The 20472-nt window shown below is 42.4% G+C and overlaps 1 protein-coding gene across 1 annotated transcript in view; it reads right to left on the bottom strand.

Annotated features, from left to right (window-relative positions):
* The window catches only part of braf (B-Raf proto-oncogene, serine/threonine kinase), a 34917-nt gene that overhangs the window by 8820 nt on the left and 5625 nt on the right, over window positions 1-20472 (bottom strand). The window contains exons 3-17 of the mRNA XM_060903303.1: window positions 20052-20315; window positions 18327-18430; window positions 17933-18035; window positions 14847-14995; window positions 14588-14707; window positions 14314-14473; window positions 14181-14220; window positions 10726-10862; window positions 10364-10481; window positions 7535-7619; window positions 5097-5273; window positions 4921-4967; window positions 2152-2270; window positions 856-987; window positions 580-714 (exon numbers count right to left, since the gene is read on the bottom strand). Coding sequence (XP_060759286.1) covers window positions 580-714; window positions 856-987; window positions 2152-2270; window positions 4921-4967; window positions 5097-5273; window positions 7535-7619; window positions 10364-10481; window positions 10726-10862; window positions 14181-14220; window positions 14314-14473; window positions 14588-14707; window positions 14847-14995; window positions 17933-18035; window positions 18327-18430; window positions 20052-20315 — 1890 coding nt within the window. The remainder of the gene's footprint in view (window positions 1-579; window positions 715-855; window positions 988-2151; window positions 2271-4920; window positions 4968-5096; window positions 5274-7534; window positions 7620-10363; window positions 10482-10725; window positions 10863-14180; window positions 14221-14313; window positions 14474-14587; window positions 14708-14846; window positions 14996-17932; window positions 18036-18326; window positions 18431-20051; window positions 20316-20472) is intronic.

Here is a 20472-nt window from a genome sequence, read left to right as displayed (position 1 = left end):
TATTTACATTTGTACTTTGCCCCAACTTTTTTGGAATCGGGGTTGTATTTGAAATCCCTGGGGAGAACACTACTCTTTACTTACTTGTTTCAGGGTTAATTATTTGTTGAGGTCAACATTCATAATAAGTGTCCTATTCCTTCGATTGCTTGCATTCTGATACAAGCGAGAGCGGGGGGGAGATACGCAAGTGACCAGTAGCTCACAGTTGATCTTGTGGTATCTACTGACAGGTTTATCTACTGCTATAAAAATGAAATCCGTTTGAAAGTGATCTAATGCACTCTGCTGCCATCTTGTGGTAGTCACTGAAAATGCAGTTAATAAACTTCAGAGCTCTGCCAGTCACGCCAATGGATCTTATTCAACGAAGAGCAGGCTGGATTATTAACTCAAGTCTTAGTTCACAGGAATGGACTAAAAATAAACCTGTGCAGTGCTGGGGTTCTTCTGAACTTCTACTGAAAGAGCCACCAGCTTTTTTCCCCCCCTCCACAAGCTTATCCACCATCACACCTAATTTGATAAACAAAAATAGGGAAAAACAAAAACCCTCACTGCAAAGCTCTACAAGGTTACCTGAGGGAACAGAGGTCGCTCCTCTCTTTTCTTCTTCAAGCAGTCAGCCATGAGTCTCTTCATGGCTTTGGGGCAGTTGCTGCGCACTTTGCTCAGGTCAGGGGAGAGGTAACCTCGACCCACCATGAAGATGATCTACAGCAGGAGGAACACATTAAAAAAAAAAGGCAGCACTCGGCAGTGGCTTCATGTGGACATACTATACGCATGCTGTCCATTACACACGCAGGTGCAACAACCGGAGAAATGAGCTAGATCTGCTGGAGACTCACTCACCTGGTCCCTGTTGTTGATGTTGGAGTAAGGCAACGCCCCCGACATGAGCTCGTACAGGACGATACCAAAAGCGTAGACATCTGACTGAAAGCTGTATGGGTTCTTATCCTGCAGTCGGATCACCTCAGGAGCCTGACGTAGAATCATTTCATCGTCAGCACACCTACTACAAAATTCTATGCTTCTTTATGCCTAGCTAAAGCACTGGGGTGAAAATTAAATTCACCAATTCAAAATAAGACCCTTTTTTTTTTTTTTGCCGTGCGGTTTCCATCAAATCCTGTGCTCCGATTGGCTGGCGAGCGGGTCCGTATCCTATGGTATGAACCCCAGTTACGGACCTCTGGCGACTCGCTCGTTCACAACAACAAAAACATAGTGTCAATTTTTGTCAACGTTTATTTTCGTATTTCTTAGGAGAATAGCATTAATTTTACATCATGGATAGTGATAACGACAGTGTTCACAGCGAAAGCGATTTTTACTACCCTGAGGAAGAAGAAATAAAAGAAAACATTTCAGGAGAAAGCTAAAAACCTGTAACTGCTGCTAACGCTGAGTAAAAACATGGCTGAATCCTGAATGACTCAATTTTGTATAAATAGGGGACTACATAGGCAGCAAAATGTATTTTTTTTCTGCCATGGAAGTGCACTTGTATACCGAGGAGGAAGCCATTTGCATTACAGCCGTGAATGAGGATTCAAAATGGTGGCTCGGTTTTCCCTTTTGGGCGCTCTCGTTTTCTGTTAGAATTTGGTAAAGAAAAAAATAAATATATTATTTACCAGCTTAACGTCGGGCCGTATGCTGAAATACCGTGACCTCGGCCTGGAATACTGACCTCGGCCCAGAGGGCCTCGCTCAGTACTTTCAAGACCTCGGTCACAGTATTTCACCATACGGACCTCCCAGCTGGTAAATAACATAAAACAATCCACATCATTTACAATCTGTGTCCATCAGGAAAAAGTTGTAAGGAAACCATGATTGAAACACAAACGCTTTATTGCGAGTATTTATCATTTATAAAAGATTATTATATTAACTTCAGTCAGCCAATAAAGGAGGCGTGGCATCCGAGACTATCGGTCTTAATTAAGGAGGCGTGACGTTTGAACCCATCAGTCGTAATAAGAGGTGTTGCAGCTGAGCCTGTCAGTCTTAAAGGAGGTGTGGCATTTGAACCGGTCTTCCTTAACAAAAGAGGCGTGGCCTCTCTACCTGGCAGTCTTAATAAAGGACTGCCAGGTAGTCAGTCTGTCTAGGAAAGGGGAAACGCCACACCACACTTACCATCCACAGGATTGAGCCTGACAGCTGCTCAAACTGGTGTGATCCACTCCAGCGCGACTTCACTGTAGCCAGACCAAAATCACCAATCTTAACTGTCAGGTCCTCATGCAAGAAGATATCTTAAGATGTGAAGTTAAGGTTCATCTTCATCTTCACTAATCCTAAAATACAAACGGCTTTACCAGTTTCCTCCTGACCACGCAAACAATTCTAACCTAAAAATGTTTCATCTACATCATTAGGTCTCTATAATGCTTTATTCCTCTTAATACCACAGTGATGTACATTTTTATTAAATACAGAATGGCAAGTAGGGCTGTGCTCGTTTGCCATCAGTTGCTCACGATATCGTACCATATATATCGCGATATATCGAGTTGAACGATGTCTTTAATGTATTGTAAGCAGAGGGCGCGAATACATTTGGCGCCAAAATTATTCAATCAATGAGTCTCAAGACGAGGCCATGGAGACATGGGGGACGTAATTAGCGGCTTGCAGCGTCTGTAGCAGGGCGCATTGAAACTTAATCTACTGATAATAGGGATGTTAACCGATGACCGTTTGACCGGTGGTTGACCGAATCAACGTCAACCGGTTAATTTTTTTTGGTTGTCGGTTAAAAAAAAAAAAAAATCAATCGTTTTGAAGCTGACGATTTTGGAGCGGAGAACCTGGAATTCTGTGTTGTAAACGCTTGGGGCATGCCATGCGGTGTAAGGACGACAGCTGACAAATCAGAAACACCCATTCAGTCATGTCCCGCCCTCCCGCCCCAGTTGAAGACAGCTGCCACTCGGCGAAAGACACAGGCTTTTTAGCTTACAAATTACTATTCTGTTTTTTTTTTTTTATTATTATTAGAAGGCACATGGAGTTTAGTCCTGCCTTGGCCAGTGCATTCTGAAAGTATGTTTTGGTCTGTAGCCAACAATGCATGTTATTGCAGATCATATCTCTCCACACAAACTAAAGGCGCAGATGCCGACTTTTTCACGGCTGAATCGCGCAGATCTGATTTTTTTTTTAGGGGGTGTTGGAGTGTTTGAATAATTTCAAAGTAAATTCTGTATTAAAATTACTAAATAAGCAAATGCCGTTACAGTCCATGAAACATAGGAAGTATGAGAAGAAAACAGTAAATCAGAAAGCTGCGCACATTTGCACAAACATGCGCAGCTTTCTGATTTACTGTTTTCTTCTCATACTTCCTATGTTTCATGGACTGTAACGGCATTTGCTTATTTAGTAATTTTAATACAGAATTTACTTTGATGAAATTATTCAGACACTCCAACGCCCCCACTAAAAAAAAAAAAAAAAAAAAAGTCGGATCTGCGCGATTCAGCCGTGAAAAAGGCGGCATCCGCCAAAAGGTGCGCCATTTGCATCCCTGTTTAAACTCATAGGTTAACCGACTTTAACCGGCTAATGAGGCTTGGTGGTCGGTCAAGATTTTTTTTAGTTTTCGCCATCCCTAACTGATAACAACATACCGACTGAGCCACTTCCAGTTGATATTATCCAAGCAAACTTCAGATTTGGGTCACCAAATGTCTAAAGATGTTATCTACTTCGTCATTTGTTGTGTTTCAATAACAAAAGTCGGACAATAAAGGCACAAATGACAGAGATATTGGATACTAATTACACAACAAACAGCAATTACGGCATGCTGCTGCCTTAAGACACTGATTCTGATTGGCTGGCTTATAATACACCAGCCAATCAGAATGAGGGTTTCAAAAAGTAGTTTCGATGAAAAAAAGGCTCATTTCTAGTGCGCATGCCCTGGGTAACTGGAAGCGCCATTTGTAAATAAAATCGTTTTTGGTTGGAACAGGTTACAAGCATGAATTTCCGTCGATTTCTGGCATGAAACATGCTTTAGCGGCACGGTGGTGTAGTGGTTAGCGCTGTCACCTCACAGCAAGAAGGTCCGGGTTCGAGCCCCGTGGCCGGCTAGGGCCTTTCTGTGCGGAGTTTGCATGTTCTCCCCGTGTCCGCATGGGTTTCCTCCGGGTGCTCCGGTTTCCCCCACAGTCCAAAGACATGCAGGTTAGGTTAACTGGTGACTCTAAATTGACCGTAGGTGTGAATGTGAGTGTGAATGGTTGTCTGTGTCTATGTGTCAGCCCTGTGATGACCTGGCGACTTGTCCAGGGTGTACCCCGCCTCTCGCCCGTAGTCAGCTGGGATAGGCTCCAGCTTGCCTGCGACCCTGTAGAACAGGATAAAGCGGCTACAGATAATGAGATGAGATGAGAAACATGCTTTAAATCAAGTGAAAATTGATGACGACCTGCTACAGAACCGGGAGATATGCATGAAACATGTCATATATGGGATTTTCGATTTTCAAGTGAGTAAACGATATTGTATCGTACCCCCGAAAATCATGTATGATCGAGTATCGCGAACTGTGAGCACAGCCCTAATGGCAAGTCATACTTTTTGTCCCACAATACTTACATTAAAGATGCCTAAAGCATTATTTCCTGTCATAACCACGTTATAGCAGCTAAACTCTTGTTCTCTGGCCAACCTCTTCTCCATGTTAACATTATACTGGAAAGACCAGAGTCCTGAAGACGCTCCTGTGGTGGAAAACTTACTGACCATTACAAAGTGCTGACACTGGAGACTCCTTCCATAAAACATTAAATGACCTTTGTCTGGAACTACAGTCAGAGCTGCCATTGCAGAAACATGTTCTGACCAATGAGAGTTGAAACTTCATGTTTCAGGCCTGCTGTGCAGAAAGGATACTGTTGCTCTTCAGGTCTCTGTGAATGATGGATTTGGCATGCAGATAGCTGGGGAAGAAAAAACACGAAACAGAATCAGAGTTATAATTGTACAAAATTCACCAATGTGAGAAGGTATCTGTAATGGATCCCATTATACATTAGTATTTAGCACATCAGCCCATTCCAACAACTCACTCCATGCCCTGGGCCGTCTGGCGGGCGATGTCGATTAGTTTGATCATCTCGAACTTAGTCTCGATGATGTGCAAGTGGTGGTAAAGACTTGAGCCTTCACACCACTGCGTCACGATGGCCAGCTGTGGCTTGGTGGTGTAACCCATGAAGAGCAGGATATTGACATGCCGAGTTTTCCTGAAAGCAAAATGGACAGATTTTAAAAAAAAAAAGACACATAGCGAGGCAACCATAATATATCAGTACATCTTAACAGGTTGTGTCAAAGATTCATTAATAGAGTCACTGATGCTTGCCGACACTTTCGTCTCATCTCATCTCATTATCTCTAGCCGCTTTATCCTGTTCTACAGGGTCGCAGGCAAGCTGGAGCCTATCCCAGCTGACTACGGGCGAAAGGCGGGGTACACCCTGGACAAGTCGCCAGGTCATCACAGGGCCGACACATAGACACAGACAACCATTCACACTCACATTCACACCTACGGTCAATTTAGAGTCACCAGTTAACCTAACCTGCATGTCTTTGGACTGTGGGGGAAACCGGAGCACCCGGAGGAAACCCACGCGGACACGGGGAGAACATGCAAACTCCGCACAGAAAGGCCCTCGCCGGCCACGGGGCTCGAACCCGGACCTTCTTGCTGTGAGGCGACAGCGCTAACCACTACACCACCGTGCCGCCCCCCGACACTTTCGTATTTGTTTAAAAATAATAAATTCATATTTTATATTATATAAATAAAAAAAAACAAAAATCAATTTACCATGGACCTGTGGAAACATTGCCATACCAAAAGCCCTTACTATTTATCACGGAGATAAAAGTTGACGTATATACGAGGGTAAGTCAAAAAGTTCGAAGACAAATTGAAAAAAAAAAAATCTTTATTTTATGAAAATAAAGCTATTTCTCTACATATCCTCCATTTAAGTCTAAACGCTTCTGGAAGCGGCGTTTCCACCGGAGAATTCCTTCTTTGTAGAATTCTGGCGGATGTCTTTCACACCTTTTGAAATTCTAACATCTGTCTTAGAATTTTTTGACTTACCCTCATGTATGTATATATTTTGTTGAGCACGGTCTCTGCAGACCGCCTTAAAATGTTATTTATCGTGGCAAATGGTCAAAACCTTAACAGAGTGTGTAAACATGTCTAACTATTTGCTAAATATATTAATATATTCCTTCAATACAACTGCCCTGCCATTATCCTTATAAATGCATTCAGCCATTAATCAACACTTTTAAAAGATTTTTTTTTTTTTTTAGGTGAAAGTCAAATGCAAAAGTCTACATTTCTACATGTTATATCTTTAAATGCCAAAATAGGAAGGAAAAAAAAAAGCCCTCTCAAATATTCTTGCTTCTTGATTAAGCAAGGCTGTGGTGCGGATATCTGTGTGATATCTACATTACACCGACATTTTCTGTGCCTAGCCAGCATCTCTGATGAAAAAGTACAGAGACGGTAGTACTCATGGGATAAAGGACTGCTTTCAAAATTAGGTTTTAGTACACGTTTATAATAATATTTCACCCACACACCCTATTTGATCCGTTCTTCTGCCCTTTTAACCAATACATTAGAAATGGCATTACTGAATATAGCTTACAACCTCCGTTAAGGTGAAAGCTGCATCCTGCCTGTGAACAGCAAAGATCTGTATCTGCATGTGTAGCCTGAACATGTGGTTTGTCGGACAGACAGTGAAGTATTACTTGTAATTTCAGAGATACTTGATGGATGCTACAAACCCTGCTTAAATGTTTTGTAACTTAAATAAATGTGTAGATGGTAACACACAAGCCTTTTCAAATATATTTAACCATCAGATTATACAACATGATCAACCTTGAAACAGTGACACGAAAGCCACAATATAATTGAAATAGAAAACAATGTTTAAGATAATTGCCAATTACTGCCATGACCGTATACTAAAGCCTCGGTCATAACCGGCCGTACGTGCTCCTACGGCCGGTCTACGTGCAAAAAACGCACAGAGGGCGCGCTGATTTTCGAGCCGCAGAGGTTCTTCGTCATGTCAAACAAACTCTACGGGCACTTACGTTTTTTCAGGTTGCAAGACAAACTTACGGCCAACGTGCGTCTTTCTCCATGAACAAAAAACACGCAGCGATTTGGGAAACGCCAAAAATCGCACGGCCAAAAAAATCGTACGTCCGGTTGTGACCTATGTTTAAGATAATTGCCAATTACTGCCATGACAGTATACTAAGGACAGCAGAGGCTCAGTGGTTTTGTGCCATAACTCATGATTGGAAGATATCTAGCCTGCCAGAGAGTCAGTGCTGGGTCTGAGAGCAAGACCCCAAGCCCCCATCTGGCTCGGCTGCGTGCGCGAATTGTATCTTGGAGAAACCGTTATGAGGATCTGGTAATAATTTGGCATGGAAGCACAACATGTCTTACCTGAGGACCCCTACTTCATTCTTAAAGGCCTGTAGTTGTTGAGGAGTGGGAGCAGTGACATTCAACATCTTGACTGCCACGTCACCTGTGGACCAAAAAAAATAAGGCAAGGCAAGTTTATTTATATAGCACATTTCATACACAATGGCAGTTCAATGTGCTTTACAGAAGTAAAAACAGTAAACAATAGAGAAATTAAATTACATAAAATAATTGTATTTTTATTCTAAAACAATTAATTAAAAGAATTAAAAGAAAATAATAAGAATTAAACAATAGTAGAAGTAAAATAATAAAATGAAGTAGTAGTTCAAATAGGAGGAGAAAAAAGAAACCAGCAGAATAGAATAAAGAATAAAATAGAATAAAGTTAAAGTAAATTTAAAACATGCAGAGAAAGTAAAGATTATAAAAAATGTAAAGAAGACAATATTAATTATTTAACAGAAAGCATCTGAAAACAGCTTGGTCTTTAACCTAGATTTGATTATAAATAAATAAAAATACATTTTTTTTTTTTTACAGAACTACATTTGAATCCACGTGTCCAGTGCACACAAACTTTAGAAGCAGCAGTTAATATGGAAATGATCCATTTGGGGTGATCGTTGTCACCAAGTAAATTAATTCAGGTGTTTATTTATTTATTTATTTTTTATTACCGCACCTCGATTTACAAATGACCTCAGTTATGACACATCTCAAATAAATCTGCTTTACCAGAATGTCTGATGGGTAAAAACGAATATCTACAGTTGCAGTTACATGCTTAAATGCACAAACCTGAAGCTCATGAACATGAATGTCAATTTATTGGACTCGAAAGTACTTCTTTGAACTCTTCTTTATCTGTAGCAGAAAGATTGTACACCATTTCTAATAAAAAAAAAAAAAAAATCAATTTGGTGCACAAGTTTTAATTTATTTTAGTTTTCTGAAATCAACCCAGGATTACACAAAGGGCCAAAAATGTACATACAGCCACTTATATTATTAACTCAGTAATGCTGAAAGTTCCAAAATGTCTTTCAACTTGCTAAGGCCCCTTAACTTCCTGTTAGTGATCATGATTGACTACAGCTCGTAGGTTCTCGGAGCCAAAAAAACATGCATTTGACAGCCCTCATTAGATTGACCAACATGCAGTACAATGGGAAAGTCCAAGGAACTCAGTGCAGATCTGAGAAATCTATTTTCATATGTTTACACAGCTCAGCTCAGGAATGCCTCTTGGAGCCATTTCTAAACAATTGCAGATTCCAAGATCATCAGTTCAAACTTATTGGGAGTTATTAGGAGGTATAACCACTTTGCTGGAAGACCCAAACCATCACCTTCAGCTGAGAGGAAATTGGTTCAGATGGTCAGGAACAAACCAGGAACCACCAAGGCACAGGTCTGCCATGAACTGGAAGCTGCTGGAACACTGTCCAAGCCCCTGCTCCAAAATCAACACCTTCAATCTCTAAAAAGACTCAAGTTTGCAGCTGACCACATGGACAAAGAAAAAGCCTTCTGGAGGAAAGCATTCTGGTCAGATGAGAAAAACTGAGCTATTTGACTAGTGACCAGAACACCACCGTACCAACTGTTAAGCATGGTGGTGGTAGCATCATGCTCTGGGGCTGTTTCCTGCCAGTGGAACAAGCGCGTTGCACAAAGGCGATGGAATAATGGAGGGCTACCTCACAATTCTTCAGCATAACCATCAGCTAGATGGTTGAAACTTGGACACACCTGGGTGTTCCACCAGGAACATGACTAAAATGCACATCAAAGCTGGCTAAATGGATAAAGCAGGCTAACATTAAGCTTAAAACAAGTCCTGACTTCAACCCTATCGAAAACATGTGGACAGTGCTTAAGAGTCCGGTCTTTGCCAGGAAACGCATACATGTGAACTGATCTCTGCTAAGATGCTTGCTTGCTTCCAATCCCTGTCATGATGCTTCTGGCGGCGGCGTGCGGTACGGGTAGCCAGTTCAGCTTCGCAGCTGGCTCGACCCCGTCGCAGGTTCTGGCGCCACTTGTTTCGGTTTTGTCTCTCTTCATACCAGGTTGTACTGTTGATGGCAAATAGCGTCAGATCATCTTTCGCGCAATCTTTCCATCGTTTTTTTGGCCATCCACGCTCCCTGGAGCCATTCTTTAGTTCTCCAAACAAAAGTTGCTTTGGGATGCGTTCCTCTTCCATCCTTGATACATGGCCTAACCACCTTAGACGATTTGTTCTGCTAAGATGAGTGATCAAATATCCAACCAGAATTCTGCTAGAAGCTTGTTGATGGCTACCAAAAGTATCTGGTCACTTTTGGTAGCAATCAATATTTGGTTAAATGTCCCAAGGGATATTTAACCAAATATTACATGCGATGTATGTATATTTTTGAGCGTATGCATAATTTTGACCCCGTGTTGACTTCAGAAAAGTGAAAGAAATGAACACTTGTACACCACCAATTCTTGGGGTTCCCCTTGGGGTTCCCCCCCACCCATTTAATGTTGTACAATCATTTTGCCACAGAAAAAGAATATTGCCTTGATATCATTCATGCCCATGTATGTAAACTTCTGACAACAGTCACACAGTTACTGCATGACAACAAAAGTCAGCTTTCACATCATTCAGTAAGAGATTTATCCTGGTTCAGGGCACAAGAGAAGATCGGAAACACCACACAGACAATAACCTGACCTGAGAACCCTCAAACTGTGAGATGGGGACATTACCTGCTGCACCACTGTACCCTCACTTCACTCACCATATATTTGTTTGTGTAAACACAGCTCAAATGCAAAAAAAAAAAAAAAAAGTGTCTGAACACATACCATGCCACTTTCCCTTGTAGACGGTTCCAAAAGAGCCAGATCCTATCCGCTGACCCAGAGTGATCTGACCCTCTGGAATCTCCCAGTCATCACTGGAGTCCCGTCGGCCCAACGTTTTCTACCACACAATACCACGACCCAAAACATTAAAATTACAAAATACGCTTTAAAGAATGGTATTAAACTACAGATATAATATCTGAACAACTCCTACTGCATGACATACACAGGGTAAAAGTTGTGTTTAAGATGAAAAGTATTGGGGGATCAGCTCTAAACAACATCCACATAACCTGCCAAGATTAAACTGATCCTGGTTTAGATGGATGCATGATCACAGTGGCGGCTCCTCATCTCCTCACCATTTTATTGCGGTCCTCAGATGAGGACGACGACTTGCGCTCCCGCTGTTGGCACGGCGACTTCTGTGGCACCTTCACATTGGTTAGGGAACCGGGTAGGGAGGCAGGGGGCGTGGCTGAGAGTCCGGTAGTGGAGCCTGAAATTTGGTTATGATAATGAGAGATAAAGAGTGAGAGGCAGCCTGAAGCAATGAGTGTGTCAGAGATATTTAGTATTGAACTGTGTGTGAAGTACAGTTAATGAGAGGTGGGGGGGGGGGTGTAATACTTAGCTTCTACCCTATTCAGAAAACCTATGAAAAACCAGTTTGCATAGAAAAATATGCTCCACAGCCAATCCATGTTCAACACTAGTCTTTATGGTAATACTGCTGTCTGTCTAGGCTAGACGTATCCAATCTTAGCCACACCAGTCTATTGTGGATTTCATCCTAGCCAACTAGGAGCCACATCTAATTTTGGCCTCCAAATGACTTGGGTGTGTCTCTAATTTGGGGGGTTGAAATTAAAACCCTTAGCCACACCACCCTTTGAGAAGAAAATTGATAATCACAGGTTAGACCGTGACTTCTTTCAGAACTATAGGATGCACTTTTTACATGAATGTTAAAGGAACAGTCCACCGTACTTCCATAATGAAATATGCTCTTATCTGAATTGAGACGAGCTGCTCCGTACCTCTCCGAGCTTTGCGCGACCTCCCAGTCAGTCAGACGCGCTGTCACTCCTGTTAGCAATGTAGCTAGGCTCAGTATGGCCAATGGTATTTTTTAGGGCTGTAGTTAGATGCGACCAAACTCTTCCGCGTTTTTCCTGTTTACATAGGTTTATATGACCAGTGATATGAAACAAGTTCAGTTACACAAATTGAAACGTAGCGATTTTCTATGCTATGGAAAGTCCGCACTATAATGACAGGCGTACTAACACCTTCTGCGCGCTTCGGCAGCGCATTGATATCTGAGCTCCGTATCAATGCGCTGACGAAGCGCGCAGAAGGTGTTAGTACGCCTGTCATTATAGTGCGGACTTTCCATAGCATAGAAAATCGCTACGTTTCAATTTGTGTAACTGAACTTGTTTCATATCACTGGTCATATAAACCTATGTAAACAGGAAAAACGCGGAAGAGTTTGGTCGCATCTAACTACAGCCCCAAAAAATACCATTGGCCATGCTGAGCCTAGCTACATTGCTAACAGGAGTGACAGCGCGTCTGACTGACTGGGAGGTCGCGCAAAGCTCGGAGAGGTACGGAGCAGCTCGTCTCAATTCAGATAAGAGCATATTTCATTATGGAAGTACGGTGGACTGTTCCTTTAAAGGTAGACTGCCTTTCAGATTTTTCAAGTTTAGGTCATATAAAATAAATAAATAAATAAATTAATTAATAAAAAGACTTTTTCCTGACACCTAATTTTTTATTTTTTGTTTAGTGGATCAAAAGCTACCAAATTCAAAATCACAGACTTCCAATTTTATTAGTTAAATAGAAAAATTTATGAATTTAGGGCCACATAACCCTAAACTCTCCGCTATTTTTTTCCTGATTCACCATGACCCAATTCAAGACACTACCATCATGCATCACATGGTGGGCTTTCCCTGTTCATGCAAGGCATTGAGGGTAGGGCTGCGTACCCAAACGTAACATCAGGTACAAGTACCGGTACAGAGGTTCAGGTACAGGTCCGGACCTGTACCTGACCAATTTGACAAATTCTTCTGAACTTCTTCAATAATGACAGAAACATTAATAAACTTGACAACTTGTCAGTATCTTTATTCAAAGAAAACCGAACATAACTAGGTTTCCTACCTCACTTCTCAGTCACCCTCTCAGTCTCACACTTGGTTAACTTGGGACAAAAAGTCATAAGTTGTCTCACAGCAAGAAGTGACTACACTAGAGTACTACAGACTACGCGCAGTCCGCGGCCTTTAACTTACGCGGCAAAATTACACAAAGCAACAAAGGCCGCCAATGCCAGCAAAGGAAAAATGGCTGACCTGCTTTTGAGTCTTTTTGACCAATCAGAACGCTGGATCAGCCAAGCTCTCGCAATGTCTCGTGAGACTGTACCGAGAGGATCTCAAATCAAAGATGGCTCTGATTTCAAGTTTCAGCGCGGCATTTTACGTCTTTTCCGGTGCTAAATTTTCGTCTTTGTGGTAGGATTTACGCATCTTCAGTCACAAAATAAGCATATACTTGGTGTAAATTTATATCGGTACAGTACCGGTACTTCAAGATCCGGTATTTTGGACCTGTACCGAATCGATTTTCACAGTACAGTACCGGTACGCAGCCCTAATTGAGGGATACAAATTTGAAACAGGAGAGAAAAATGGAGGACGTGCGTGTGTGAATGAAACCTGAAAGACTGACTACAGTAACGGAAAGCGAGATGATGTTATGTTGCGAAGGAAAGGAAACGCAGGACCAAACTAAGAAAGAAATAAATATCGGCGCTCAGCGAGCCCCTCGGTGTGATCAGCTGTTCGTTTAGCGACAGAATGATGGAACTGTCAGTGCACGCTCAAAGGTAAACCTGCAGGTGGCAGTAATGCAACACTGTGGATGCCAGCTGCCGTAAAACCCAAAAGAAGGTGGTAAACCCGCGCATGCGCGCACACAGACTTGACTGTGCGAAGTGAGCGATTGCATGCACGTTATTTACTTTAATCCCCTCAAACTAAATAACTTCCCAGCCACAGAATGGCCTGATATTTTGTGAGCTATTACAGAAATAAACACATCACAATGACCAAATTTCAGAGAGAACTAAATTTCACTGATTTTATGAAATCGAAAGGCCGTCTAGCTTTAAATACTCAAATACCTCCAACATAGCAAGGAGGACAAAAAGTACAAAATATAATTTAAATGGGACAAGTGTAGACGAGGGGAAGAAGGGTCTGTGTTCAGCACCCAGGGGTGATAGCGTTCCGGCGCTGCGCCGGATTTCCGGCGTACCGTGGCTGGGGGGAAAAAAAAAAAAAAAAAAAACAACAAAAAAACATCTAGTTCGCCCATTGTCCTGTGTCATTCTGAGATGCGCAGATAGACAGTAAAGGGAATTCCGAATTCCCTTTACTGTCTATCTGCGCATCTCAGAATGACACAGGACAATGGGCGAACTAGATGTTTGTTTGTTTTTTCCCCCCCAGCCACGGTACGCCGGAAATCCGGCGCGGTGCCGGAACGTTATCACCCCTGAGCACCTCTTCGAGCAGTGGACTACATGGTGGAGATACACACCCAAGATCACTGGCCCCAGAGCCCAGGAGTTATGTTCGAACTAATAAACCATGCTGTGTTCATCCTGTGTGCTCGGTTAAACTATCTGAAGTGAATGGTGCAGAAATGGAACAAAGATGCAAGACGAGCTAAAACCGTTCAGTGTGTGTGTGGGTGTCTGGATGTGTGTGTGTGGGTGTTGTGAAACTTATACCTCCGTCAGACCTCTGTAAACCTTGATCACGAATCAAGTCCTAAAACAGGAAGTGAAAATTAGCATAAATCGGATTTGTTAATCACAACTTTTAAAAAAAAAATAAATAAATAAAAATCGCCTGTTTACTGACATCAATGTTGACTGGCTCGATTGTGTTGATATGGACGTTGGGAGCTGAGGAAGAGCGGTCTCTCTGGCCAAACTGATTACGGTGGTCTTCCTCTCCTGGCCGGAAACTTTGCGGGATGGGAATGGATTTGGACGGGGACACGGTCGGGTGGCACAGCGATCTGGAGGAAACGGATACGACGTGTGATAACTGATCACGCAATTATGAGAGCATGTAATAATAATCATCATCATCATCATCATCATCACACCTCATGCAAAATGACTGCTCTTACCCCATGGAGTCAGATGGTGGAATAGATGGACACACCTCTGACACCGGGGTGGTGCCCTCTGATGACACCTCCTCCTGGGTGATTGGGTGGTGCACCAGAAACTTGGACGTCAATAATAAACTAGAGAGAGAGAACAAAACCAGTCAGAGAAACGCTCGAAACTCAGTACGGTCAGGTCCTGCTCAATGGTCCTTTATGACCAGCCTGCACTAAAAAGACCGACAAGCTTCAGTAGCACTACTTTTCCCTGATCACTCACTCCAGCTGGTCGTAGTTGACACACATGAGTGGCACCTCAGTGCTGCAGCGCTGGTGAAACTTGTAACCACACGTCTGGCAGCGGAAACCCTGGAAAAGCAGCTTCCGGCAGAAATCGCAGAAGGCCAACGTGAAGAAGGTCTTCCTCACCTGCCAAGCGCAGCACAATCATTCATTTATTTGGGGGGGAGGAGCACTCCACACTCTTAAAAATAGTACACACTTCATCCTAGGATTACTCATTTTTTTTGGTCCAGGAGTCATCAAAATCATTTTAAAATGCTATAAACAGTTCCCAAACCTACGATCACGAGCCAGTCACGTCACCTGCTAGGAGAAACCATACCATACCATACTCGCCCGCCACAAATGAACCTTTAGAAACCGCTCTGCTACATCCGTCTTAGGAAACAAGCGGTTGTGCAGCAGATAAATCAGGAAATTTTAAAAAGGGTGCGTGTGTGTGTGTTGTGGAACATGCCTTCTCTAGACTGCACAAAATTACACAACTCCTTTGGTTTCCTTTAGATGTTTGCTAAAGATAAACGCAACATCTATTGAACGAAACTTCGTAAAGATCCAGTTAGATGAAATTCCTTGCTTACAAAAGGTCCACATGAGCAAACAATATGGCTGGATGGAGGAAATACGGAACCATTAACGCTTAGGTTATGGCTATGACGTTACGTGACGCGTTTGTTTTGTTATGATGCTCTACGTTACCATTTGTGACGAGCGCCATGGCATTTTAACAGATGAGACATGCTCCTCGGTGTTTCAAGTTTTAATCACAACACACGTCCCTCTCGCTCATCTTTAAATAGTCCGTTTATCATCATCACCTTTGCTTTTGAACAAACCATATTATCAGTTCACTAATCAACCTAAGAAACCTATAAAGGGCTGTGTAAAATTTTCCCCTTTCTGACAAAGTGTCTCTGGTCTGATAAGCGGCCTTCAGCTAAATTAATTTGCATAAGTGCATGCGTTTGGATAAACCACAATAGAGGATCTGCTTCAGAAGACATGCTGGTTCACTGGTTACATGTTCATGCATTTATTTGGTGCATAACTTTGCTCATATTTTGCATTTTAAATATATTTTTCCAACTGCTCTAGCCAAATCGGTTAAATATTTTTAAAACATGAAGTAATATCCTTTCTCTGAGATCACAAAACGCAAACACTGCTGTTGTCCTGATGACCTGCACGTGACTCATAGTCCATGAGAAAAATACCTCTATGCCAGACCTGGGCATTTTCCGGCCCGCGGGCCACATCCGGCCCTTTGGTTCGTTCTGACCGGCCCGCGTAAGGTTAATGAGAAATTACAAAATAAACGTATTTTCTAATTTTACCTCATGCATGAACTGAATGTGCATTGCTTTTATTTTGAAGTTGTGTTCAACAAAAACGCAATGCGCGCGACATGAACATGACATGAAATCCCACGAAACCTAATCCCGCGATAACTACTTCCGTAATTTGTCCAGACCAACCACAAACTTGTACGTCATCCTTCAAACGGTCCAGCCAATCACATCGTATGACGTCACCAGCAGGCGCCGGAGCCGATCTCCGGCGAAAAACACCAAATGAGGTGATTAAACTACAAATGTGGGCATCATTATTATAATATGATGTATCTTGCTTGATATTTGGAGTAGAAAGACAATATTGTGATGTCTTTATTGTGTTTTGGGGTGAATGTGACTGAGAAAAAAAAAAAAGGTACAAACGTTCACATTTTGTTAACCATTGTTTTGGGAAATTTGATTGAATAAATGACATTTTTTGTAAGGCAACCTTGTTTTTTCCATACTCTTACCAGTCTTAGCAGCTTGTAAAAACAATGTTATTTAATTTATTGCTTTATATAAAGAAATACAATTAATATTATGCAGAATTTAGTTCAGCCTTTTGGTCCGGCCCAGGCCCGGCGCCATGGGGGGGCAAAAGGGGGTGTCGTCCCCTCGTGGCTACAGCCCCGCCCCCTCAACGGAGACTCAGATCACTTAATTGTTTTCTTAATTGTTATTGTGAGTGTGTGTGAAATGCTGACACAGCCGCGCACACACAGACCTGTGATAAGGACAAGGGGAGGGGTCGTGCGGGCGGGGGTTTTACATGTAGTCTACACTTACAAGTGCACTGTCTGTGCAATATGCAGTCAGTTTACGGGAGTAGTCTTTCCCCCACCGAATTAAACCAATTCAATCACAATATTGTGAATCCATTTTCTTTCTTTGTAGGCTAAGTTCATCTCCGTTTATGTCGGTGTTTGTGTTCATATATGGTCCGCTTTGTGCGCAAATAGCACAAGAATGTGTCGTTGACGTCACCCCCCATGCAGCGGGGGTGAAAATTCATCACTTCAGAGTGTTTTGTCCCCTACACGCCTAAACTGGGATCGCGGATTAAGTGGTTAGCGTTGACTCGGTGCGAGTCAGGAAGGCTATTACTGGTGCAGCCGCGGAGTCTGTTGATTTTTTTTAAATTATGATTTTGGCCGCCGAGCCAAGTACCTTAGACTTGCATTGGCGTTTTGTTTTCATGCCGCGGAGCTATTTGTATGTATTTTAAATGTAAAGGACTTGCCTGTAGGTTTGTGTGTGTTGTTTTATGTTTGCCATCTTTCCGGTTGTACCGCGTGTCTGTGAGAAAATCGGAGGGGAGGGTTAACAGGTGGGCACGGGGGTTGATAAAGCGCAACTGCCCTGGTAATATGCCACATGATTTTCCCGGACTAAAGCAACCTTCGGGGCCGTGGTTTTGTGGTTGGCGCAGTTAATTGTTTGAAACGCGTTGTCAGACCGCCATCACTACTACACACTATATGAAAAATATTTGCCCCCTTGCGATTTCTAATTGCCCCCTTAGTAAACTGTTCCTGGCGCCGGGCCTGGTCCGGCCCTCCACAAAATTTTCTGTTTCTCATGTGGCCCCATGGAAAAAATAATTGCCCACCCCTGCTCTATGCTGAATAAATAATACAAAAAAAAATCTTCTAATTTTGCTCTCTACCGCTGCTTAAAATACTGCAACTGCTGCTTCAATACAGTATTGAAACAACTTCATGATACTCACAAAATTATGGGTTGTCAGGGGGACGTTCTCTAAAACCTCAACGTGAAGCTCCTCACCAGTTAACCAAGAAATGTCTGTATCCCAGCCAATGGGCTTCTTCTCACTGGTGAGGGCACAGAAAGGTTACGGGTAACTGCTTGTCACATTGGAAGGAGTGGTGAAAATGAGTCATTTGCAAACCTCTTAAATACCATTATAAATATTAGCACCCCACCCTGATTAACTATGTGTCGTGTCAAGCCAAACCACATTGTAAAACGTGCCAAAAGTGACAAGTTTATATATATGTTACACACACATTCAATTGATACGTAACGTTTTAGCTGGTATTCGCAAAAACGCAAGTATTAGCAACAGCATACAGTACGTGTAGTGATGCCCTCTCTGCATTTACCCGTCTTGAATCCTGTAGACAGCACAGCATTCTGGGATCAGACCTCGCATCATCAGAGCCTTCTTTAAGGAGTCCCTTACAGTCATCCCACATCGTGCTGGGACCTAAAAGACACAAAGATCAGAAAGTCTCTCAAAACCTTTTCTAAAAATCTCATTTTCTCTGCTCCAACCCAATAGAGTCACCCTGAGAAGCTCCTCCAAATAAAGGAGGTCACCTACATTTGCTGAGAGAGAGAGAGAGAGAGAGAGAGAGAGAGAGAGAGAGAGAGAGACTGTAGATTCACACCAGAAATGAATCCACAAAGCTTTTATTCCTTCATTCTTGTTACACAGTGGTGGACAAATCGTTTACTGGCAGGCTTCTTATTCACATACCTCGTAAAAACTGTTCCCATCAACCAGAGAGCACGTGAAACTGTGTGTGGTGCAGCAGGAGGTGGGATACAAAAGCATAAGCTATAATTACAGCATCAAAGTATGTGAAGTGTATTACTTTTAAAACATGTGTACCAAATGAACATTTTTGTTTTGGGACGGGGGGAAAAAAAAAAAAAGTCAATAGAGAGTACATTATCTCGATACTGAAAATAATTGTGTGCTGGGGAAACTACGAATAGAAACCAACAGCTCGCAAAAATCATAAAATCCGCTTGTCCCAGTTGCCCGGGCTACTGATTCGTCTGCCTCTTTACATCCCAAACTTCAGTTACTGCTCTGAAACTAGAATAAAACCTACATTACGTCTAACACAGCAAATGTTTTGGGGATTCCCCCCACCCATTTTCTCCCGAATTTCGTCTTATTTTCCACCCACAAACTAACTCTGCCCTCTCATAAAACACCTACAACCAGAGAGTATGGTGCAAACACATACTTCCTACGAAACATGCAAAGTCAACCTCTACAATTTAATTTTTTTTTTTAAACTGTTGCACATACTGTACTCTGAGGACTGTGCTATCTGCCTTCTTCTGCATACATGAACTAACAGAGGTCCATAACTCCCCAGTGTCACTCTGATGAAGATGAGAGAGAGTGCATGTCATCCCTCCCATCCTGAGAACACGGCCAATTTTGCTCTCTTGACTCCTAGCTACAGATGGCTAGAACATCACCGGAATTCGAACACACAACCTCCTGATGACATAGTAAACACTTTCTGCCCCATGGAAGAATTTTTAATGACGGTTTTAAAACTTGAATTTTAGACTGCCTTCTAACAAAATAATTACATATATTTAATTAATTTGCACGAGCAGCGATAACGCAAATTGTTACCATCACTCAAAATCTTTCTACTCTATTATTATTAATTATCCTAACATTTTTTAAGACGCCGTTTCCTTCTCAGTTTTCAACCAAACACCACCTCTGGGCTGAATTACGTTGCTATGACTTTTGGTGCTGATCTGGATCACTGATCCGGAATGATCCATGAAAAATGGGATTTCCCCCTCAGGGTAGCAGGGCGCAACTTTTCCTCACTAAGCGTCACTCTATCTCTTCCCGTTCCGGATCTATAGGGTACGGTGAGCAAACATCCTGTTTTGTAACAGCTAGTGCAAATCACTGTGACTTTAGTCACGGTCTCCATCTAGTTATATTTACTGTTTTAGTATTTTTTTTTTTTTGTAAGACTCACTTGAGTGTATAATCAAGTTTAATTTTAATCTCATTTTTAATGACTGTTAGCAGACCAGTAATTGAGCAGCTAAAAACTCACCACCGTCCTCTGTTTATTGGGCAGAAAGACTCTGACGATGGGTTTCTGGGGTGAACGTGGGTTAGCGCGGGTGGCATCAGTCGGAGCCTGCAACACTGTCAAAGTGTTAGGGGTCGGAGCAGTGCTTGGGGTCGCTCCCAACCTGGCCTCCAGCGGTGCTGGAGTAGGGGAGGAGCAGAACTCTGTGCCATTCCCAATGGCCTCCAGCAGCTGCTGCTCTCTCTGCTGTAAAGCGTCGAGTTTACTGGTGTACTCTTCGTAAGCCTGGGAGGAACAAGGAACACATCAGCACCTTCAATTCTACCGGTTAGAGTACAAAAATATGATGCTGTCACTCATTAAAAAAAAAAAAAACAAGCTTAAAACTGAAAGATATTCTGAGTGTATAGTTAACTACTGTATGTTGATCAGAGAGTTAAGT

The sequence above is a fragment of the Neoarius graeffei genome, chromosome 21 (assembly GCF_027579695.1).
Source record: "Neoarius graeffei isolate fNeoGra1 chromosome 21, fNeoGra1.pri, whole genome shotgun sequence".
Classification (NCBI taxonomy): domain Eukaryota; kingdom Metazoa; phylum Chordata; class Actinopteri; order Siluriformes; family Ariidae; genus Neoarius; species Neoarius graeffei.
This window is presented reverse-complemented; position numbering and strand designations above follow the sequence as displayed.